At 54.4% G+C, this 23,562-nt stretch overlaps 1 protein-coding gene across 1 annotated transcript; it reads left to right on the top strand.

Annotated features, from left to right (window-relative positions):
• The first annotated feature begins 1,189 nt into the window (after positions 1-1,189).
• LOC136663832 (mucin-2-like) lies at positions 1,190-22,803 on the top strand. Its single transcript, XM_066640792.1, has 10 exons — positions 1,190-1,556; positions 7,328-9,733; positions 11,228-11,340; positions 12,862-12,920; positions 13,311-13,459; positions 14,338-14,500; positions 14,617-14,808; positions 18,886-19,116; positions 21,491-21,644; positions 22,243-22,803. Exons 1-10 carry the CDS (start codon positions 1,190-1,192, stop codon positions 22,315-22,317), a joined length of 3,909 nt encoding a protein of 1,302 aa, XP_066496889.1. The 3' UTR covers positions 22,318-22,803.
• Positions 22,804-23,562: the final 759 nt, after the last annotated feature.

Raw genomic sequence — 23,562 nt, forward strand, 5'->3', positions numbered from 1 at the left:
CCTCCCTCAGATACTCTTACTGACCAAGCACAGATGGCACTCTGAGGCAGGAAGCCTTTTGCCCCCCCCCCAATCTTGGCTGCTTTTAAGTAGCACTTGGTGTCGCAAAGCATTTAATCCACTTCATTTCCTTCAACTCTGCTGTGAAGTCATCATGGTTCTTTTTTATAGATGGGGAAACAGAATGAGCTGGGCCAGTCTGTGGCTCCAGACTCTAGTCTCCCCACATCAAGGTCCAACTATCTTAGGACGGTGGTTCTTGGGCAGCCTGGGTACGGCTGTAATTTGTTTAGAATGTTTATATCCTTTGTTCAGATATATGGACTAGGCAGGCAAGTAGTCAAAACCTAGCCAGTTTATTAGAAGCCCCAAGAGAAGAAGGAATCCAAGTGCAAAAATGGGGCTAGAAAAGGTACAACAAGCAGACTGATTGGAAAAAATGCTGGAAAAGGCTTTATCCCAGGGCACTCAGCAGAGGGAGCTCCACTCTGAGGTGGCTCTTGAACACCCCCCCCCCATAGGCCTAAGGGGGTGTAATTTCCCCTGCAGAATTATGTCCAGGGGGAGGAGAGTATGGAGCTTGAAGAGGGGTCTTAGAATGCCTCTCTGGAGGGTGCAAGCCGTGGGCCTGGGCAGGTTTGCTTCAGCCCAGACGTCCAGCTCCTCCAGAGGGGCAGGACAGCCTGGGGCTGAGTCTCCTGGGGGGCTAGTTGAGTGCTGCTTGGAAGGCCCTTGAGACCAGCTGGATGGCAACGGTCCCCTTGTCAACTGGTTCTGCTGGGGGCAAGTGAGGACAGGGTCAGCCTGTGCATGAGGCCAACTGAGGCAGTTGCCTGAGGTGGTGGTTTCCCGTTTCCATCCACACGCCCACTGCAACCACTGGATGGGGAAGGGAAGAGGGTGACGCTCTCCGCTGCCAGTTGTGCAAGGGGGGGAAGGTCCACCTGCCTGGAAGCGCAGGGGCAAATTCTCCCGGCCTGAGCTTTTGGGGGGGGGGCAGTAATGCTGGAAATCGAAGCCTGTTTGGCTACTTCTTTTGTGTTCTGCTTCAAGGGCGGCCGATGGGGAGAGGCTGAGGCTGTGGAGTCCTCTGGACCCCCCACACAGCAGCAGGGCAGCGGCTGTGGGGCCAATTGGTGGGGCCAGGATTGCGGCCGAGGGCCCTGGAGCCCCACCAAGAAAGAATGGCATGGACTGCATGTGGCTAGTCGCCTCCAAGGGGGGCGGGGCCGGTGCGTCGGCCCCGGGGAGCAGGTGGAGCCGGGCTCGCAGCCCCTCCGACTGCTGCCACCCGCAGGGTGCCCTTGGCAGCCGCAGCGGCCCCGGCAGGCGCGCGCCCTGCGGAGCGGCAGTGGGCGGCGGCGGCGCTCTGCACATGCTCGGGGCGGGTCCGGCGAGGCTGGGGCGCCGCTCTGCCCCCCGCCCGGCGCGCGCGCCCGGCTGCCCGCCCGCCCGCGCACGGAGAGGGGCTTCCTGCGGCCGCGGCGGCGCGCGGAGGAGCGGGCGCAGCATGGGCAGCCGCCTCCTGCCGCTCCTGGCCCTGCTGGGCGCCGCAGGTAAGGGCCCCGGGCTGGCGGGCGGGCGGGCGGACACCTGCCGGGGCGCGCCTGGGCGGGGGGGGCGGCTGGGCGCTTCGTGCTGCTAGGAGGCGCTCCCAACCCTCCCTTCCCCTCCCTGCCGGGCTCGGGAGGGCAGAGGCGCCCCCGGGACGCACGAAGGTCGGCAGCGAAGGGCAGGCGCGGCCCTCTGCACACGCTCAGAGGCACGCTGCTCTCGCCTGGGGACAAGCCCTAGCCCGGCGTCGGCGGCCGAGCCCGGCTCCATCCCCGACGGCAGCATCTGCCGCGGGAGGACGCGAGGCGAGCGAGGAAGGAGCCTGTTCTGCCCCCGGGGCATGTCTCGGTGGAGAAGCCCCCCAGGAGAGGAGGGCGCCCCCCCACTGCCCCTGCCAGGTCATGACTAGCCGTGGACCGGGCCCGCCACCCCCAGGGATTTGTCCCTCCCCTTTTGGAGCCACCAGAAAACCCCAGGAACCCCCCAGGGATGCTGCGCTGGGTGAAGCAGTCGCTGCTCCCCCCCCATCTCCCACTGCTTAGTTTCATGGGCTGATGGAGGAGCCTCTCTCCATACCAGGCGTCATTGTAGAAGACTAACGTGGATCTACTCGGAAGTAAGCCGCCTTCTGCTCAATGAGGCTTACTCCCAGGAAAGTGGGTCTGAATGCAGCCTCTCTTTGTCTCCTTTTCGCCAAAGCTCAAAGCCCCCCAAGTGCGACAGCCCCTCTTTCCTTGCAAGGAGGCAGCTCCAGCTCTCTGAGCACTTTGGCTCCCCCTTCCTCCATCCCAGACCTTGGAGCAGAGCCTCTCTGTGTGGCGGATGGAGGGACTGGTGCTCCTTCTCTGGAGCAGGCAGCTTTCCGTCCCAAGGAGGTCCCAGGTTCCACTCAGACATCTCCACTGGGAGCATGGAGGACCTCCCTCCTTGGCTGTGGATGGACTTTCTCTCCTATGTGCTATGATGGACTTTTTCTCCACCAGTCTGTCCAATCTAGACCTTTTCAAGGCATCTAGACCAGACTCCATCACCACGTCCTGTGGCAAGGAGTTCCACAAACTGGGTAAAGAAATGTTTTCTTTTCTGCCGCCACTCCAGTGCCTTGCACACACTGATGCCTGACCTGTGGTGGACACTGAGCATTTGCTCCCAAGTGAGGGTGCTTTCCATTGAGGAGGGTGCCGGCTCCAAGAGAGAGCCAGTAGGCCATGGCAGGAGCCTTCCAGAGGGCCTCTCTCCAAAGCTGTTTGCGTCACTTTTTTTGCTGGTGCATGTGCTTGTGTGTTGGTCCCGGCTGACCTCGTAGGCCAACAGCTCTGCAGGCCTCCGCTGTACCATTACTGGACACCATCACAGTGGCTGACTCCAAGGTTTGGAGTCTGTTGTGCATAAATCCAGCCATTGGTAGCTCCTGATGGTGAACAGGGACACTTCGTGTGTCTATAGCACTTTGAACACTCTGCAGACAATACCTTGTGGTTCTCACCCCAACATAGTTAGGTGGGTCTTGAAGACGGGGGCAGCTAAGTGTGGCAGAGGCTTGGGAGTCCACATGTTTGGATGGCCTGAAATGGGGATTGGACAGAATCAAGGAGGGCCGGAGGTCCCTTAAGAGTGTGCTGGAGTGTGTGTGTGTGTGTGTGTGTGTGTGTGTGTGTGTGTGTGTGTGTGTGTGTGTGCCGTTCCCTCCATGTTGTCCTGTTCCATGTTGAAAGAATGATTCATACTGTGTGAATATTTGTGGGCATGGCTTGCAAGAGGAGTTTCAAGCCAGCTTGGTAGGTAGGGTGGCCTTGGTAGGTAGGGCAGGAGGTCTGGTCTAGAGGGTAGAGCCTCCGTCTGCCTGAAGATAACATCCACAAGGTCGCCAGTTCGAGGCCACCGGCACCGTGCGACCTTGAAGCAGCTGGCAAGCTGCAGCTGAGCTGTTCCATCTGCTCGGAGCGTGGGAGGATGGAGGCCAGAATGTGAAGCCAGATTGGAATGAAACACCTTGCATGAAGTCGTTCTTGAAAGAAAGAACCTTCTTTGAAATTGTAAAAATCCCTATTTAATAAGAGACTTAAATAAAGCCTGCCTATGTAAACCGCCTTGAATAAAGTCTTGAATAAAGACCAAGAAAGGCGGTATATAAATACCTGTTGTTGTTGTTAACTCCAATGGTTGCCTGATTAGTATGGGGTGCAGTGTGAGGAAGTGGGTGTGAGGAAGTGTGAGCACACTTCATTGACGGGAGAGCTTCCCAAGTGGATGGTGCCTCTGGGTCAGCACTGCCTGCTTCTTGCCTTGCCTTGGGTCACAGGAAAGGAGGTTCTCTTGCCTGGAGACATTGAGTCAAAATAGGGGGTTCCTCGACGTCTTTCTGCAGTAAGATGCACCATTGCTGGAGCCATTGAGCCAGGATGGGGCCTGAAAGTCAGGATGGTGCAGTGGTTTGGTGTAACTGGTGTAAACCTGGAAGATCCAGATTCGAATCCCAGCTCAGCCACAAAGCTTTCTGGGTGACCTTGGCCCAGTCACCCTCTCTCAGCCTAACCTATCCAGCAGGATTGTTTGAGAGCAAAAGGAGGGGAGGAACCGTAGACAACACCCTCAGGTCCCTGGAGGAAGGGTGGTACAAAAATGTGAAAACAAATGGATTTTGGAGATATGTGTTGCATCATGGTGCCAGAAAGGCGCTCTTGCACATGTCTGCTCATTATCCTCCCTTGACATGTTCCAATGTGCAGTCCTAGTTCCAGCCATGATCTGATCTTCAGAGTGACAGTGTAGCAGTGTGGGTGCATTTGTCACTGTGGTGGGCGGGGGAGAAAGGGTTACAGCCTCTTTTTTGACAGTGTTGTCCTTTTTCCCTCTTGAGAAGAAACCAGGATGTGTGTCTTCTAGACGTGTGTCTTGGATGCGGGTGCTTGTTTTTTCTTGGTTTTGTGAGAAATCAGTTCCTAGAGCTGCCTTCCTAGAAAACGGAGCTGTGCTGGCATCCATGTCAGGGCTGGTCCATCCACTAGGCCAACTGGGGCAGTTGTCTCAGGCAGCAGCTTGACAGCGGGTCCACTTGCTTCCACTGCTTATCTACTTGTTCTCCTCCTAAGAGGCCAGGCTTGCAGGCTGGTTTGGGGGTTCTCGGACCTGCCTTGCCCTTCAGTGCCAAGATGTCATCTGAGGCCAGGGGTGCCTTTACTTGGCTTTGTCTAGTACGCCAGCTGAAGGTGGAGACTCCCTCCCCAGTGGGCCTTTGGTGAAGTTGCTTCCCTCCTGCTCTTCCTTTGATTCCTGGATGGTGGTTTTTATAGTTTAATTGTGGTTCTTTGTTCTTGATTGTTTATGTTGTGCTTTTAATTGGGAAGCAAACTTTGGTTTGGGGGATTGAAAAGGCAGATTGATCTGCAAATTAAAGTGGACCTCTCAGCTTGCCTGCTTTTGAGAGCCCACAGTGGTCTGAAAGCAGGCAAGAGCCTGCCTTGTCCCCAAGAAGGAGGGGGGTCTTCCTCATTCCAGGGTGAGTGGATGTTAGCAAGCAATGGTGTGTTGTGCTGGCAGTCACAACTGCTCTGTGCGTGGGTGCAGACAGTTGCTGCTTCCTTCACCACCAGAAGTTGGAGGCTTGGTGTCTCCCCTACTTCTGTCCTCTTCACCTGTTGAGTGCCACTGTTGTGCAGGAGGGACCCAGGTGAGCTTCCTACAGTGCTCAGCTTCCTCTTGCAGCCGAGGCGACAGGCTGCCACCCGCCCCAAACCGTGTGCGTCAAATAACAGCCTGTGCCAGGAAAGGACCTGTTGTCATGGCAACGCGGAGATGGCAAGGCAGACTCTCTGGGTGGGTTGTCCTTAATGGTTGTTTTGGATAGTTAATTTGAGCTTTTCTGGAATATTCCGCTGCCAGTGGGGGTGCCCCTGGAGCCTCTGTGCCCCCATCACCTCCTTGGCTTAGGTGGGGCCTTTGGGAGGAAGGTCAGGAGTCCTGCATCCAACACCTCCCCCAACAATAAAATGCCTGTGGCCTGCTGCCTCTGGAGCTTGCAGGGGGTTGTGGAGCCCCACAGGTCTGTGTCTGGGGAGTGCAGTGAAGGGAAGGATGAGAAAACCAGAGCATAACTATTTGGATTGCGTTGCTGCATGTTGACTAATCTGAAAAATAAGAGCAGATTTGCTTCTGGTTGCTTTGGCAGACTTAAATCTGTCTTAATTCGCACTGTGAATTCTAACCTACGTGTCTGCCTTTGTGGACAAATGAACTTGCGCCCGACTACTACACTGCTTTGGTCTCTTCCACCCACCCTGTCCAGCAGCTTAGGTCTAGCAGTTCCTCCTTGCACAGTGAGATAAGATCTAGACAAGGCGCTCTGGTGTGATCTTGCAGCTCAGAGAGGTTGGTTTGAGTGGCATTCCAAGGATCTTGCAGACTCCCAGTCACTTTTTCTTTGAGCTTCGTTTCTGGAAAGCTGACTTGAATTGGCGTTCAGCTTGTTTGGGGTGGGAGGGGGAATCTGCACAGAAATCAGAACAAAGGCAGAGTCGTGATGTCAGATTCTAGGGTGCTGGTGCAGGGGGAAGAGGAAACCTGCAACCCCTCAGAACAGGAAAGTGGGTGGCCCTGACCTCTCCTGATATTCGCTTTTCCAGAGACTGCCAGTGTGCAGGATTAGTGCAATTCCCTGTGGATGCCGCAGGGATGCCAGTTTGTGCCAGGCATCTCTGGCACCTCCAGGGGAATGGGTCCTCCTCCACTTAGCAATGCCCATTCTCCCGCAGTGGCTCTCCAGGGTGCCAGCCAGGTCAAATCCCTGTGCTGACAGAGGAACCCGCTCTGGGCTACCAGTAGGTGTTCTGCTTGTTGGTGTAAGAGATGGCACAAAATGCTTTGGGATTTGAGGACACAAATCCAACTGGCACTGCCCCCCCCCGCCGGTTATCAACTTGGGCGCAAGCCACTGGAAAACTGTGAAGTGCCTTTCGGGGGCCTCTAAGACACTCCCTCAAAGCGTGGTACCTGGGACAATGTACCCCCCTTAGGTACACCACTGCTGGTCATTGCCAACTTTCCAAAAGTAATTTGCTGCACGATAAATTAACGGCACAATATTGACAGATGTGGGGCTCTCCAAGCGCCTGGCCCGTGCTGGGTCTCATCCAGCCTTCCATCCACCTGGGTGGAGAGCCAAATCTGGAGCACATGGATGGGGATGGCACTGCTGCCCCCCCACCCCCACAACATACTAGAGAGAAACTCCCCAGTGAAGTCTAGGGTTGGCTGGGCCAGGTTGGCCCTGCTCTGGAGAACTGACAGGAGACATCAACTTCCTTGCGACTGACTAAGGAAAAAGCGGTTGGGGTTGGCATCTGGAATGCTGAGTTTGCAGCCATGTTTTTCAACCTGGGAGGGTAAGCTCATAAGAACCTCAGAATTTCCCTGCTGGATCAGGCCCATGGCCCATCTAGTCCAGCTTCCTGTATCGCACTGTGGTCCACCAGGTGCCGCAGGGAGCACTCAAGACCTCAAGATACCTGCATCCTGGTGTCCCTGCCTTGAGTCTGGCATTCAGAGAGAGGCTTCCTCTAAAACCCAGAGACTGCATTTACTCATCACAGCTTATAACCTGTGATGGACTTTTCCTCCATCCATCTGTCCAATCTCTTTTTCGAGGCGTCCAGGCCAGATGCCATCACCACATCCTGTGGCAAGGAGTTCCTCAGATTAATGCAACTCTGGGTAAAGAAATGTGTAAGCCCTCCTCTGTCTGAGTCAACTTTTGATCTTTCCGCCCTACCTGCAGGTTTGAGATCTTCGGAGTGGGAAGGCTCCCCAGCGCAGGAGCCCAGCACTGCCCCAGAGCGGGAGCACCCCTTCCCTGGCAGCACTGAGCCTCGTCCCAGCAGCAGCTCCCAGAGTCCTGTGGCCAACTCCCTTCCCTTTTCTTCACCGTCACCCAGCCTGGCAACGTTTTCTGCTGATTCTGAGGTGAGCCCAGGAGGGGTGCCAAGTGGTGCCACAGCCATGGAACACGGCAGCGCGTTGGGCACTGCAGGGGGAAGGACTCAGCCCCCCACCCCAGATGCGGGGGGAGCAGAGAGGACCAGGGCCCCCAGTGCTCTCGGGACCAGCTTGCAGCCTCAGCCAATGTCGCCCTCTGTCGCCACCAGATTCCTGACCCTCTTCCCCATGTTGGCATTGCTTCCCGGATCCACTTCTCCAGAGGAGGTGGCAGCTCCCACTTCTGGCCATTCCTCCACTTCAGAAGGATTTCGTCGCTCAGGTCCTGAAGGGAGAGCCGCGGAGGGCTGGCCAGCCACGGTTCCTTTCGTGCTGCAGGACACTTGGGAGTGGGTGTCCAGCCGAGCCAGGTGGACTCTGACTCCTGAGCCTGGAAGCAAGAGTACGGCAGGGGCTGCCTCGGCTGGGAATGCAGCTTCCAGTGTGGTCTCTGTGGAGGAGTTGAGGACACTTGCGGCAGGGGGGCCTTGGCTGAGCGGAGCCAGCAGCTGGATGTCCCAGGAAAGCGAGACCAGCCCCCCCACGGACACCCAGGGCACTCCTCTGGTTCCCACTTGGCCAGCAGCCAGGGATACTACAGACCCAGTCTCCACGGTATCCTTTGAGACCCTGGGGCCGGAAGGGGCGGCAGCCACCTCCAGGACACTGTCCATGCGGCTGCCACCACCCCATGAACGCAGCAGCAGCAGCTCACTTGTGGCGGGGCTGGAGCTGCTCCCCCGGCAGCCAGGGGGCAGCCAGGCCCATGCGCAGCTGGAGGTGACACCAGGGCTAGATCTAGAGGCTGAGCCCATGGAGCCTGAGGTGGCTGTGGGACCTCTTTCCCCTGGTACGGCTGTGCCACAGTCCCTGGAAGGGACAGGTCACCTGCCAAAGGTTGCAGACGATGCTGCGGTTCCTGACAGCACTGGAGGGAGCACATCAAGTGCAGCGGTAACCAGGGCTCTGCCTCCTTCTCCAGCTCTGCCTTCTTCTGCTGCAACCCCTAAGGAGGGTGCATATGGGACCAAAGTTGCACCCTTCTCCTCGGGGGCAACTGTGCCTCTGGCTCTGGTGGACTCCACTGTTTATCCTTCTGGCTCAGATCACACCCTCTATGGCAACAGCCCGACTCCGGGGCCCAGTTTGTCCACGTTGTCTGTGGGTCCAGCAAGGCTCCCTGCAGACGTCACTGAAAGACCAGGCACTCTTGGGCCCAGACTGGATGCAGGTCTGGTCAGGACCATACACCAGCGTTGCACAGACCTTCCTCCAGTCTCCAGCAGTGGGCCCCTCTGGACTGTGGTGCCTCAGGACGGCCCTGCCATTACCACAGGAGAGACGTGGGGCTCTCGGGAAACCCTTGTCCCTTCTGAGCCCTTCAGCACATGGTCTGTACAATCCCCTCCTGGGCCAACACACTTTGCACTCCAGGGGGTCCTTTCTGGGCTGGCTCACAGCTCTCCAGAGCCCTCGGCCAGTCCTGCAGAAAGTGGGTGGTGGGTGCCTACAGACTCTAGGAGAGAAGCCCAGGAAGCTCCAGCCATCTATGTGGAGCAGCCAGTCAGAGAGGGCTCCACCTCAGAGGCAGCCCCTCCTCAGACCACAGATGGGACTTCTGTGGGGACAGTCAGTAGAAAGGTGCAGTCCCCTGCCAGCCAGGTTGCCAGTCGCAGTGGGTCCCTAGCAGGCTCTGAGATTGCCTTGCTCTCCACAGAGGGGGTCACATTGAAGCTTGTGCACTCTGCTCACGATCCAGAGCTCAGCCTCTCCCAGTCCACTGCGCTCCCCACTTCAGCTGCACCCACAAGTGCGACAGCAGCAGCAGCAGCATCCAGTCGGCTGCAGTGGACCCTTCGGCCAGCAGCTCCTCCAGCCGGGACTCCATGGTGGGAGTGGGGGAGGCGCCCCAGTGCCCCCACAGAAAGCTCTCTGAGAGAGGAACCTGCCCCCTCTTCCCATAGCAAAGGGCCTGCTCAGACGACAGCCACCTCAGGGCCCCTGGAGAGCAGCTGGAACACCTGGCCACCTCTGCCAGCCCCTGAGCCAGGGGGTGCCTCAGGAGGTGGCCCTGCCATTGCCAGCACCTGGCTCGTGGCCCCTGTGCCAGAGGACGCCCACACACGCCCTGCACCTGCTGTGCCAGACGATACCCGTGGAAGGGGCCGGCGAGTCTTCGTGGCAGAGAACCAGCCGCCCCTCCTCAAAGGTTAGTAGGGCAGGCGGGTGCCCAGTGTCCATCACTCCCTGCCAGCTGTTGTCCCCTGGGAAGGAAGGAGAGCAGGGTGTGGGTGGGGGCTGCTGGGGGGAGGGAACCTTGAGGTGGGCGATAGTTGCTGCCATTCTGTGGCAAGGACAGGCTAGGGGTGGGGGGTTGAGAGAGACGGCAGGTGCTTGATTTGCAAGTGGCTCTCCATGGGGCAGCCATTTGGCACATGGAGCCATGTTTGAGACAGGGGTGAGCAGTGAGGTGGCCAAGTTTGCAGGCGACACCAAACTTTTCCGAGTGGTGAAGACCAGAAGTGATTGTGAGGAGCTCCAGAAGGATCTCTCCAGACTGGCAGAATGGGCAGCAAAATGGCAGATGCGCTTCAGTGTCAGTAAGTGTAAGGTCATGCACATTGGGGCAAAAAATCAAAACTTCACATATAGGCTGATGGGTTCTGAGCTATTTATTTATTTGCTTGCTTGATTGCAAAAAAACTTGATCCATTTCTCATCATGAGACAATGAATAACCTCAAGGCTTGAGGGGTGACCCAGCCTTCACCTGCCCCAATACCTGTCATTGACAGAAACGCACCAGAAAAAAGACAAACATTTATCTCCCTAAAAACTTACACGAGCTTTCCGGGACAGTTAGCAGCCGTCTGGTGTGGGGCCCACCAGAAATTGGGTCACAACCCACCAAGTGGGTCCTGTCATACAGGTTGAGAAATGCTGCTCTAGAGAGTTGACTTACGAGTAACTCCCATCCAGTAAAGGTCCCTTGGAACTTTGATTGAAAGTGCTTGCAGGTTCAGCCTGCCTGTTTGCTTTTTCCCCACCCAGGCTGGGGGATTAGTGATGACCTACTAAATGCTCCTGGACTACCATTATTTCTCTATTTAAAAAGAGGGGAAAAAAGCCTGAGCTGTGCTTTTGATTGGCCTCACCTGCAAGAGAAATGGCCACAAATCAGGCCTTTTGCGCAGAAGGGACTCCCTCTTCCCCACTGTGTTTTGCAATCAAGCAAGCAGGCTTCTTTACTGTGGGGCAGAATGCAACTGAGGGAGCTACTGAAAGGCGCAAGAAGGAAGGGGGCAGCCTGGCTCCTGCTGTAAGGGAAGGTGGCTGTTTAGTGGCCTTGTTACAACAGGGTCCAAACTATCAGGGAGGACAATGCCGTAAACAGTGGAATGCTTCAGTTGACGACTGCTTCATTTGGGTGCTCTGTTAAAAGCAAAATTCCTGTGCAAAAGGTAGTGTGGGAGCAGCTGAATTTGTTGTCCCAAGCAATCCCCTGCCCAGGTCTTCACAGCTTCTGCTTGTGGTGGGCCCAGTCCTGTGCCTTGGTGTAGGTGGCAGGGAGGTTCCAGCGTCACCCTTGGGTCCATCTTGCCCCATTGCAGCCTCTGCCCCTGCTTGGTGCCATGAAGATAATTTTCTCTCTCTGCTCCCTGGGCTGAGCTGGGCCCAGGGGGTTCTTTCCCACCCCTGCTCAGCCGCGTTCCTGCACGTCCCCTGTGAGCTGGTCCTGGCCATGGAGTTCTCCAGAAGCTTCCAGAATCCCCATTCCGCCGAGTACCAGGGTCTGGTGCTCAGCATCAATGAAACGGTGAGTGTGTTGGGCAGAAGACTACCTCCCCTGAGGAAATGGTGCAGTGGCAGGAAGTGCTCTGTTTGTGTTCAGTAGAGGATGGATCATTCGTGATTTCCCCCTCTTGGAAGCAACGTATGGAACGGGGAATCTCAGAGGAATGACAGGAGCATAACTGGGGGGGGGGAATATTTCCTGTTCATGTCAGCTCAGTCTTGGGTGTCTTTTGTCACCAACTTGGGGGGGGGGGCTGTTGCCAAAATCAACCACACAACCCAACCAGAAGACAGTTGGTCACATCACCATTTTTGAAGTTAATTCTGTTGGGGAGGGAGGGGGAAGGAGGCAGACAAGGAGAAAGACAGTCTCTGGTGCAGTGTCGGGTGAGGTGGGTCCTGGGTACTGCCTTGGGCAGCAGACTCCATGTTGCACACTCCCAGTTTGTGGCATTGTAGCGCTCCTGTGGCCCTTGCCATGGGGCTGATCCTGTTTGAGTGACCAAGAATCCAGCGCTGCAACCCGGTGGTCATTCCCCATGGACTTATGCAGTCGCTGAAAACTGCCCGTCTCCCAGGGCTGGCCCAACATCTCCCAGCACTTGGGGGGCTGTGCCAAGCACTACCTCCTCTGTGCCTGGCGATGTGCCAGCTTCTGCTTCTCCCACTCCTTGGGTTGGAAAAGGAAGAGGGGGGCAGAGCAGAGGAGGAGGTGTGGAGGTGAGGAGAGCTGTGGGCTAGAGCAGTGGAAGCAGACCTGAGGAGAGGGGGTGGGGGGGCAAAATCCCTGGGGCCTGGGCTTTGAGGGGGCCAGGCCAGGCCAAAACACACCATGCAGTACAAAAAAAAATGATTACAAAATAAATTTGGGTGCCTCAGACTATTCTAGCCGTTTGATATTGGTGGCAGAAAAGAACCAACTCTTGTGAGTTCCTTGCCGGGTTTGGGGCCAAGCGGACTTGTGGTAAATTCCAGGTGCCACGACCAACAAGGCCATGTCTTGTGCCCACCCAATGCACACTGGGCAGGACTTAGAAGTGGGTCAAAAAGCCCAGGCAGATTCATATCTGGGGGAGACGATTCTGGAAGTGCTTTGGTGCCAAGGACCCACTGCGGTCTGTAAGGGTAGAATTCAGCACCCTGAATTGAGCCTGGAAACAGGTTGGGAAGAAGTGCCAGTGAGGAAGGGTCAGATCCTTTGGCTCCCCTCAAAGCCCAGCAGGTGCACTTCTGTATTCCAGAAATGCCTGTTCCAAGGCAGCCTCACCTGAACTCCCACAAGCTGACCAGGCACACCTAGCTTAGGAGCTCACCTTCTCCAAGGTGGAGATTAAAGTCTTGGCGGGGAAGAGAAAGCCTCTTCCTTGACACCTGCACTGTGGGGGACGTTGGGGAACTGCATCTCCAAAAGGTCCAGCACGGAGCTGCCTTTGACTGTCAGCCTTCTGGGTGCTGGTGCTGCCCTCTTTTGCGCCCCCCCCCCACAATGCAAAGCAGCAGCAGTACAGCCAGACACCTCACACCTCTTCCCCCTTTTTTCTAGGTTGCTCCCCTCTTGGCTTCCCTGCCTGGATTTCAGCGACTGGAAGTGAAAACCATCCGGTAGGTGTCTTGTCTTTCCTGTTTGGTTTCTAGCCTGCCATGTCTCTAGGGCTTGGGAGGGGTGAGAACCCAGCAGAGCCTGACCCACCAGGGCACCCAGGCTCCTGGAAAGCCAGCTCAGAGCTGGAAGCTGTACAGTCTGGGGTGTCTCCAAGTGGATCGCTGGTGTGGAGCACCTGCCAAGGACCTTTCTGTGGGCCATCCTGAGTTATTGAGTGGGTCGGCCAGGTGGCATACGTGGGAACAGGAAGACCAAGTGGAGCCCAAGTCAGTCTAGATCCATTCCTGCTTCCCAACTGCATCCTGGATCAGGGTCTGTTTAGACTTGCCCCGTAGCACTTGGCTCTCTCTGCCAAGCTCACCCAGCCCGGCCTTCTCTCCTCTCCGCAGGCCAGGCAGCGTGGTTGTGGAGTTTGATGCCCTGTTCCGGGCAGAGGCCTCTGGCTTGTGGGCCACTCTGAACCGGTCGTGGCTGGCAGAGCGCTTGCCGCCAGAGCTGTGGGTGGCTGATGCCAGGGTGCTGTGGAGCACGACGCTAGGTAAGATTTCCGGGGCTCCTGCTCTTCTGGGTGGGGGTCTGCACAGGAGCTGAATGAAACCGGCCCCCCAGAGGCCTCACAGGTGTGGCTGGCAGTGAAATGCACAGCTTTGGGTGTCCACGTGGTTTTAAATGACTTGGTTTTAAATCCTAACCGACTTTCCAACGCTGAGACTGCTCTGCATCTTGCAGTGGGAGAGCAGTCAAGAAGGCCTCCTCCAGGCAAGGCCGTGTTTGTTACCTTACCTTGGGGCTGCATTGTTGGGGCTGGTTGCTTTAGCCGGTCAGCGTGGATCCTGAGGGCACAGGGCAGTGGTTCCCAAACCGTTTAGCACCAGGGCCCACTTTTTGAAACAACACTCAATTAGAACCAACCTGACTTTACAAAACTTAAAAAAAGGTGATCTTTACAGAAACAATATTTTATATACTTATTTACAAGTAATATTTCATTTATTTATTTGCAAAAAAACTCGAACCATTTCTCATAATGGGGCAACCCTAAGGTATAGCCCCCAGGCTTGCGGGGCTTATTTCTGTGACCCAGCTGTCACTGATGGACTTGGAAAAAAAACACAACAGAAAAAAGACATTCAAACCTTTATCTCCTTTTTACAGAAGTTGGCAAACTGCAGGAGCTCAGCAGTTTGCAGGGCAATTAGCAGCTACCTGATTTTTGAATAGCCTCAAGGCTTGAGGCAATTAGTTATCTGGTCTTAAAACCCGCCCCTGTGTTTTAATTGGAGGCTCTGTGGGACCCACCAGAAATCTGGTCCTGTCCCACCAAGTGAGGATGCCCACCCTGAATTGGAGCAACACATCCTAGATAGCTGAGCGTGTTCACACACATAAGCCTTCTGTGTCCGTCTGTCCTCACAGAGAGGCACCTGGACCTGTGTGCTGTGCTCTTTTCCTGCCACGCTGGCTATGAGTGCATTGCCGGGGAGGATGGTGATGCCGTCTGCACTTCCCAGTGCCACCGGGACTATTGCCAGAACCAGGGCATTTGCACCCATGAGGTGAACCACATCCCCGTTTGCCAGTGAGTGCTCGTCCTGGGGGGCATGATCCATGGGGTGTGTGCATGCGCCTAGGGTTTGGGAGGGAGGGTGCCGCCGCCGCCACCAGGCCTGATGGCTCCATCCCTTGGTCCTCCAGGTGCCCTGTGGGCAGCGACTTCTGGTTCCTGGGCATGCGCTGCAATTACAAAGTGACCCAGCAGGGCTTGCTGGGGGTGGCCTGTGGCTTGCTGCTGAGCCTGGTGGTGGTGGGCACAGCCATTGCCGGCCTGGTGATCCGGAGGGTCCGGACGCTGCTTCTGGAGGCCAGAGCCGATCAGACCAAGAGCAGGTGAGCCTTGTGTGCCCCCCTCCTTCTCTGCCTTTCCTGCCTCTCCAAATGCCTGGCCGAGACCACCTGCTTGAGCTGTCTCCTGCCTCCATCCCCCCAGGAACAACTCTCTCCAGCTTGTGTTGTGTGCGAAGCCCCCCTGGAGTGGAAGCTGTCCCCTGCTTGGGCTCCGAGTGGCAGGGCTGTGCCTTGTCACTTCCCAGCCTGCCAGCCTGGCCTTCAGATTGTTGGTTGGCCTGGGAGGGCGGAAGGGGCCCTGGGCTGAGAGGATGGGCGGGTTTCCTGCTTCGAAGGAAGGCCGGCACTCCAGGGAAAAGCACGCAGCTGGCACTCGGCCAGGTTCCAGGGGAAATGGGGGCCTGGGTGGAGTGTGCAGCTGAGCAGGGAGGGTGTGTGTGTGTGTGTGTGTTGCAGGGCTGTGGGGAGGGGGAGAGGATCTGAATTGGAGGCGCGCTGGTTTCTGTCCAGAACTTGGAAACTGCTCTCTCAGGAGCCTGAATCTCTGGAATACGGGAGCAATGAGTGCTTCTGACTATAGGCAGAGCCCTTCTCTGCAGTGAAGCACCACAGCCGACCCCCCATCACTGGAGTGAGGGTGCAGGGCACAGGGGACGTCTCCAGGCAGGTCTGAGCCCCAGCACCTCCTTTCCAGACACGGAGTGCTACATGAGGGCAGGGACTGCATCCCTGCCAGCCCTTCTTGGGCTAAGCACGGTTCTGCCCTTCCTCTTCTTTTCCCCTCCAGTCACCATGAATTTCTCAATTCACATGGCACAGCTCCAACTTTGGCCCTGCCCAAACCCAGATGAGAAGAGCTTTTTCCAGACACCCTTGTTATACCTGACCTCTCCTGATGGGGTCTGCAGCTGGGAGCTTGGAACTCCCCACTTCTTTTGTGTTCCAAAAAGAGTCCGCCGACCTCACTGTGGATCGCAACTGAGGTTCGGGGGTTAGCAGTTGTCATTCACTAGAATTGAGTGTTGTGGTAGTTAGAACAGACAAAAGAAAATATTTCTTTATGCAGTGTAATTAGTCTGTGGAACTCCTTGCCACAGGATGTGGTGATGGAGTCTGACCTAGAGGTCTACAAGGTGATTGGAGAGATTGATGAAGAAGAGCGTCGTCACAGGTTACCTGACAGATTGCAAATTATGATGGGTTTGTGCCATCTCCTGGATTTTGAAGTGGACTGTCTCTGAATGCCAGATGCAAGAGAGTGGCAACAGGATGCAGGGTCTTGTCTTGTGCCCCCTGAGGCATCTGGTGGGCCTCTGTGATACAGGAAGCTGGGCTAGGTGGGCCTTTGGCCTGATGGAGCAGGGCTCTTGTATGCTTATGTTCACCCCCAATCCAGCCTGCCCTCCCGAAGCTCTGCCTCCCACATTGCACCTTTTTGGTCCGTGGCCATAAGGGTCTTGCCCTGGAAGGGAAGGTTCTTCTGTCTTAGGGATACAGTTGCACAGATGACAAGCACAATAGGAATCCCAGTAGTCCAGGCTGTGCAGTTCGCCCCCCACCCCCCACACATGTGCATAGGCACTTTCCCTTGATGTCATAGCCAGGGCTTCCGGGGGCAGCTTCCTGAGCTGGAGCAGCAGCTGTGGACCTGCTGCCGCCACCCCGTAGTCTTCCGATGTTTGTGAGATCTGGACTTGAGCCAGTCCTCCAGGATGCTGGCCACTAGGGCAGCCAGAGGCTGCGGCACACTGTCCTTCACAGTTCCTCGGGTGCGTGAAAGGGGAGAGGCAGATCTGATGCCACCAGCTTTGGGACTCCCCCACCCCGCCCCACAACATAGAAAGTTGGGCTGTTCCACAGTGCCAATAACAGAAGCCCAAGATGCATTTAGCAACATGCAATTTCCTGCAACCTGCTCCCTATTTCCTGACAACCTGCTCCCTTTGCACTGACAAAATTTAGTGTGACCCAGAGAAGAATAGTTATGACTTGAGTCCCTATGAAAGGGGAATTGCATGATTCAAAAGAGACTTTAAGTTCTTGGACTGTACAATTTTTGGCTGTCAGCTGTAAGGCATTCAGAGAGCAAGCCCGGGAGCATAAAGCAGGCATTAATCGTACAGTGAAACCATATTGCATTCAAACTTTCCAGAACTGAGCTCAGGGCAACTGTGCATAGCACTGATTGGCTGGTGCCCGTGTGTCATGAACCCACTTCCCCTCCCCTTTCATTCCCATAACCGTTTTTAAATAAGTTGCAAATGGTTTTTATTTGTCTGTATAAATGAAATTGGCTGTACCAATTGGCTGTATAAATGAAAAAGCTCTCCATTCTTAAAAGGGAAAAAAGTTGACTTTTAAAAAGCAAGGAGTGAAGTGGTTTTCTTGCAGTTGGCCCAGGACTTACACAGACAGATTGCAAGATCCATCCGCGAAAAGCCCTGATAGGATTACTCTGTAAAGCATGCGCAGAAGGGCTAAAAACTGGTCACACATTGGCATTAGAACTGCTTGTATGAATGTCAGTCTTTCACATAAAGCAGGATCTCCAAACTTTTTGGTCAGAGGGCTGCATCAAATAACTGGCACAGTGTTGAGGGCTGGGGAAAAAATTTAAATATTTAAATAAATAAATTCAAGATGGAACTTAGATAAGTGACTCATTCATGCAACCTCTCCGGCCCTCTGAATACCCTCCAGATGCAACCAGAGCACAGCTCCGGTTGTGGTCAGTCAGGTGGACCAGAGGCTTTCAGGGGACAAGAGGCTGGCCGCGGACAGGTTAAAAGCTTGCTGCATCTGGCCCCTGATTGGAGTTTGGAGACCCCTGACATAAAGGAAGGCAAGTTTAACTCAGCTTGGCAGAGTTTGCAGACACTGCTTTGTGGATGCATTTATTTGGAACACACCTGCGGATACATCTGCACTGGCTGCCTGTGTTGCAGACATCTGAGCATTGGGCTTTTGTGCAGGCGCAGTTGCACTGGGCCAGCCATGAGCTGGCTGTTTCAACCTACTTATGTTGCAACTTCCAGACAAACCTCTGGAATGGAATCGTACATATGCTGGGGACTTGGTGTGTGCGTATGAGCGAGAGAGACTGATTAACAAAAGACGCTGAGGAATCAGCCACTTCTTGGTCAGGCGGATGAAAAAAGGTTTTGCAGCTTTTGGATGGGACTGGCAGATAGTCTTAGCCCCAATGGGCTTCTCTCTTCACCCTGGGCCAGGAGATTCAGGGGTTTGGGCAATTCTAAAGGAATACGATGCTGTTGACTGAGATGAAGGTTGGAGAGGGTGGAATTCTTAACTGTGTCATTTCAAGTTGCAGTGAGAGAACATCTCTAAATGTTCTCCCAGGGTATACAAACACACCCTCTCTGTGGAGCAGGATCGCCACTCTGCGGCCAGGTGCGTGTTCCAGGCTGTGCTGCTCCCAACTCGCACAAATTGAGAGGGGAGGCCCAACTGGCCACCCCCCAGAATCCTTTGCCGTGCAGAGGGGTGCCTCCACAGACAGGTCAGTGCAGAAGGGCCCCCTGAAAGGCGAGAGTGCAGACACTGCAGCACCAGGTTCAGGGTCAGGAGCTGCAACTGAGGAACTTTACTTGTCACCTCAGAAGTAGGAAAAAAGCTGCCAGTTGGCACTTGCAATTTCTTGGCAGGCCTGAGCTATCCTGCACCTGGACTGTTCTTGAGGCCAACTAAGTCAGTTGCCTCAGGCAGCAGGTTGCTCCAGGTCGCCCACCTCTGTCTCCCCCACTACTGCCCGTCCCAACCCCTGGATTGAAACAAGAGGAAGTGTGGAGGAATGAAGGACCAGAGCCCACTCATCTAACCTACTCCTCTCCACCACACTTCCTGTTGTGTTCTGACCTCCTTTCTCTCTCCCCCCCCCTTCCAGAGAGTGGGAGGAGTAGGGGCTGACTCATCACCAGGTCTGGGAGGGGCAACACTTGCCACCTCTCCTGGCAGCCAAGAGGCATGGATCCACCCTGCAGCCATCGTGTTGGGAACAAGCCTTGAAGCGAGAGAGCCCTCCCCCCTGCCGCTCTGACCAGGAAGGCTGTCTGGCTGCGCTTGCAGGATGCTGACTCTCTTTATCTGGCTCCCTTCCAGCTACCGGCGCTTCTGTCGGCTTGATGACGTATCGGCGCATTACTGGTCCGAGCCTTGGCTGGCCTCAGCCAGCTCTTTGGACAACCCGGCCTTCAGCAACTCTGAGGAGCTGCTTCACTTGCAGATTCTGGACACCAACTGCTGCAGCTGTCAAGACAACTGCATGGCCCCTAACTGCTCCTGCAAGCAGCTGCAGGATACCCCATGCATCAGTGCAGCTGGCCGGCCCAGGTAACTGGCAGCGCCCTGTCCTGCAGGAGGGGGGCACAGCTGAGTTTAGGGGCAGCAAGGCAACAAGTGCAAGCATCTCAACAAAGAGCATCTGCAGTGTTTGCTTGTAAAACAGAGCTGCCTGCCCTCTGCTCATTCTGCTTAGGGTTGAACTTGAACCAGCCCCAAGCCAGGTGGCAAAATAATCTACACAAGCGACACTCTATTCTAGAGCAGTACTTTAGAGCAGCATTTCTCAAACTGTGGGTTGGGATCCAATTTCTGGTGGGTCCTGCCAAGCCTCCAATGAAAACATGGGTGATGGAAAGATCAGATAACAAATGTCTCCAGCCCTGAGGCTATTCAAAACTCAGAGCCGCTAACTGCCCTGCAAAGAGATGAGCTCCTGCAGTTTGCAGGAATGTCTGTAGGGAGAAAATTGTTTGAGCATCTTTTTTCTCCAAATCCATCAGTGACAGGTAGAGCAAGCAGGTGAGGGCTGGGTCACATCACAAAGCCCCTGGAGTCTGGCTATTCACTGGGGCTGCCTCATTATGAGCTAGGGATGGAGTCATATCCCCCCCCCCAAAACAAAAAAAACCCATGAACATTACTGGAAAATAGAATTATTTCTTTCTAGATCACCTTTTCTTAAAATCTCATAAAGTGAGGTAGGCTCCCATAAAGTGTCATTTTAAAAAGTGGGTCCCAGCCCTAAAAAGTTTGAGAGCCATTGCTTTAAAGCAGTGGTGCTCAAAGTAGCAACCACTGTGCAATGGAAAGGTGGTCCCCATTCAGATCACTTCCTTCTGTTCTGCACCAGCACTCAGTGACGTCCCCCTCATTCAGGGAACAGGGATGCTCTGAGCAGTTGCGTCATCTGCCCAGTGTCCCAGAAAGCTGTGCGACAGGAAGTCCAGGCAGATGCAACTGCCCAAAGCAACCCTGTCCCCTGAACGAGAGGGATGTCTTGCAACGCTGAAGTAGAACGGAACGGTCGGCTCACAGCACGGACGGATTTTGCCGAACCCCAGACCTGAACCCTCGGGCCAGGGTTCGACCAGTCCTGCTTTTAGAGCAACAGAAGCCACCAGGTCCATGTCCGAAGGAGTTTCCTGTATGGGGGGGGGGGTTTGAAAAGAGATCAATGTAACATGTGAATACAGGGGTGAAGTATAGTGGAGGCAGGCAGTGAACACCATGAACAGTGGCAGGACGTCACCATTTGTTCACTACCCAATTTCTGGCTGGTGCCGTCAAGGGGTGGGGTTGAAAGTGGCTCTTGGTGGATTCTCGGCGAAGGCCCTCCTATGATGTCACATGTTCCATGGCTGTACATAGCGCATCCCAGCAATGATAAAGGGGCTGTCTAGGAGCTGCACTGCCTTTTCTCATTGCAAAGTAACTCCCCAGTTGAGCCCTGGGCTCAGCTGAGTTTCTTTGAAAAGGGGAGCCCCAGGCGCAAAAGCCGCTCCCCTCCGCCTGAGCTGATTTACACGTTGGACAGGCTCCAGCAGCAGACCACACAGCGTCCCCTCCTGGCAGAACATGAGGGGGGGAAGTGTGGGGAGATAGTAGAGGAGACCCTCCTATGAGGGGCGTGTGCCCAGAGAGCATCCAACACAAGAACTGTTCTCATCATTGGCGCGAAGCCAAGCAGGCCCAGTCACCCAATCATTGTGCTGCAATCAACTTTCCATTATGTGTGGACTATCTGGTGCTAAAAGGAAAAAGCCCCCCAAAGTGGTCTCTAAGGCCGGCCTGTTGGAAATAGGAACTTGGAAAACAGTGGAGGAAAAAAAACCATCTCCAAAAGGCAGATGGAGAGCAAGTGCTGTGCTGTTGCTGTGCTGTAGCTGAAGCCCTGCCTGGATTTGACCAGGGTTTTTAGAATGTTCTTGGATAAGCCATCAATGAAGATTGTGTTGTGATCTGCTTCAGGGAGCCCTGGTACTTCCTTCACACATGGGACACACGCCAGGAGGGGCAAGTCTTCCACACTTTCAGTGTCACTTTCTCTGGGATCCTGTGCGGCTGCTGTGCCCAGGCACTTTTTCACCCAACCATGCAGCCAGACAGTTAAGCATGCGAGTTTTGTCTGCCACCCTCCCTTTCCATGTGGCCAGAGTGGGGTCAGCCTGGCTAAACCTCATTCTGTCACATTTCTCTTTTGTCCTGTATCATATCATGCTGATTACAAAAGAGATCCAAGTGAAACTTCATTCATGCAACAGATTTTTTTGCAGGCCATGAAAATGTGTTATAAACACTATCTGGCCTCATACTGAAGAGTGTGGAGATCTAGCACAGGTGACACAACTGGCAGCCATATCCATTTTTGCCCTTTGAAGCCACGTCGCTGCTTGTGTGTGCCTCTCTCTCTCTCTCTCTCCAGTCCTCGTTACAACTGGGACACCAGCTCCAACAGCGTGAACGACCCCATGATTGACTCTGGGAAGGCCAGCGAAGTCTCTGTCTCCAGTTGGCCCCTGGAGCCCATCCAGTGGAGCCCTTTTCCAGCTCCACACAAGCTTTCCGAGCAGCAAGCGGTGAGTCAGTCCAGGAGAGCACTATTTGGACTGGGTGGGTAGGTGAGTTCATAGCAGCCCCTTGGCCTGGAGAGTGGAAGAGTTCCTCTCAAGGAGGCCTGCATTCGAAAGCCAATGCTCCACAACCTTTGTGCCCAGAATCCTAACAAGCACCAGGTTTCCATTAATGCACCCTAGGACAACTGGCTGGTCCTTTTAGGAGCAGACAGATTCAGCCAAAGGCTCCAGGTGGGCCTGCCCTCCCAAAGTCAAGCACTTTCAGTGTTCACAGGCATTCATCACTGTTTTCAGTAATCCCCTACTGCAGACCAGAAAAGCACAGCAGCATTTAGTCAAGGGACTAAGACACCTGCCTGGTTTGTAGAAAAGGCCCAGTGTCCATTCCTGGCGGCATCTCTAGAGCGAGCTGGAAAGGTCCTTCTCTGGCACCAGGGGGAGCTGCTACCAGTCCGTGTTCAGCTCCATAGGTCAGAACCTGACATGGGAGACTGAGGGACCTGAATTGGGTGCAGGCAATTCCCCATTCAGTGCATCCTTTCAGCCACACAAGATCCTGCAGGCACTCCCAGTGCAGAGGCCTCTTTTCTCTCTTTCACAGAACCAATTTCAGAGGCCCCATTCTTATTGTGAGGGAATGGAGCTGGTCAACCTGGAGAGAAGCTGGACAGCCTGATCACAGAGAGACTCGAGAGGCAACAACAACTGTCAGTGTTTAAAACCAACCACATTTTATTTCCACATAACAAGCTCAGTGATGGAGCTGCAAACCCTTGAACAGTACAATCAATCCATCGATCCGATGCAGGTATATCTGGATGTCAGTTCTACTCAAGGCAAAGTCCTGAGGATCAACCAGCGGCCGACCTGCCTAGCGAGAGTTGAGAGGTCAGCTTTGGTTTGGCATCAGATAGCAGAGCTTTCAGAGTAGTGATGGCCAAGCCTCGGAGGAGGAACACAGTGCTGGCACCAACAGCGCAAAGCCAAACAAGTTGGAGAAGGAAGTCCTGTCCCACAGGGATGCACAGACCTGCCTGACAGACTAACAAGACAGCTGGACGAAGGGCAGGAAGCAGCCCTGTTCTCACTGTCTGGTGCAAGTAGCTGTAACAGGAGATATTAAAATGCCAGTTTTTGAAACATTAAAACTTTTTCCATGTGCTCCTCTTAAGTTTGCAGTTGTCCTTCTTGAGAAATGAAGCTGGTCAGAGGAAAAAGCAAACGACTCGGGGTTCAGACTGAGTGAGCCCCGAGTAAAACCAACAAGGCATGTGCAGCAAAACAGCAAATGGCATTAAGGGGTAGGAGAATGGAAGTCAGAAACAATTCTATGGTAAGCAGCCCAAAATGTCATGATTTCTTAATATCATAATCAGAACACAACCCAACTGTACATTTTACAATCACACTCTATTTGTAAACAGTTAAAAAGCCACCAACGACTTTTGCATCTTCAGACACAACAGTTAGAGTCAAGGCAATGAAATGAGCCGTCTTTCAGCACAGTTAATTACTTTTTTATCCTTGTTTAGCCTTTTATCCTCCAACTAAACAAGCTTCAGGTAATAATAATACCATTTGTGGCAAAAAAAAATTCAAAAGGAAGATGATTTAACACTTTCACAATAAAAGTATTTGCAAGAACATTTAAAATTTTTACAACAAAGTTCTGTAAGCCCAAAGACCCTGGCTACAGTCTGCATAGTTACTTCAGCTTTAAGGTTAAACACTGAACACAGTCACGAAAGCAGGGAGAGCGCCACTCAAGGGGGAGGGAGGAGAACAAGGGGTGGCTTGGGGGGCTCTACAAAAATGGGGGAAAAGAACTAGAGATTAAGAGCAAAGCCCCCCCACCCCCCCACTATTAAAAGACAGCATTGGAAAGCAGAATGTCAAACTCCAGCGATCTGAAGCAATTTTT

This window comes from Tiliqua scincoides, chromosome 13 (genome assembly GCF_035046505.1).
Source record: "Tiliqua scincoides isolate rTilSci1 chromosome 13, rTilSci1.hap2, whole genome shotgun sequence".
NCBI lineage: Eukaryota > Metazoa > Chordata > Lepidosauria > Squamata > Scincidae > Tiliqua > Tiliqua scincoides.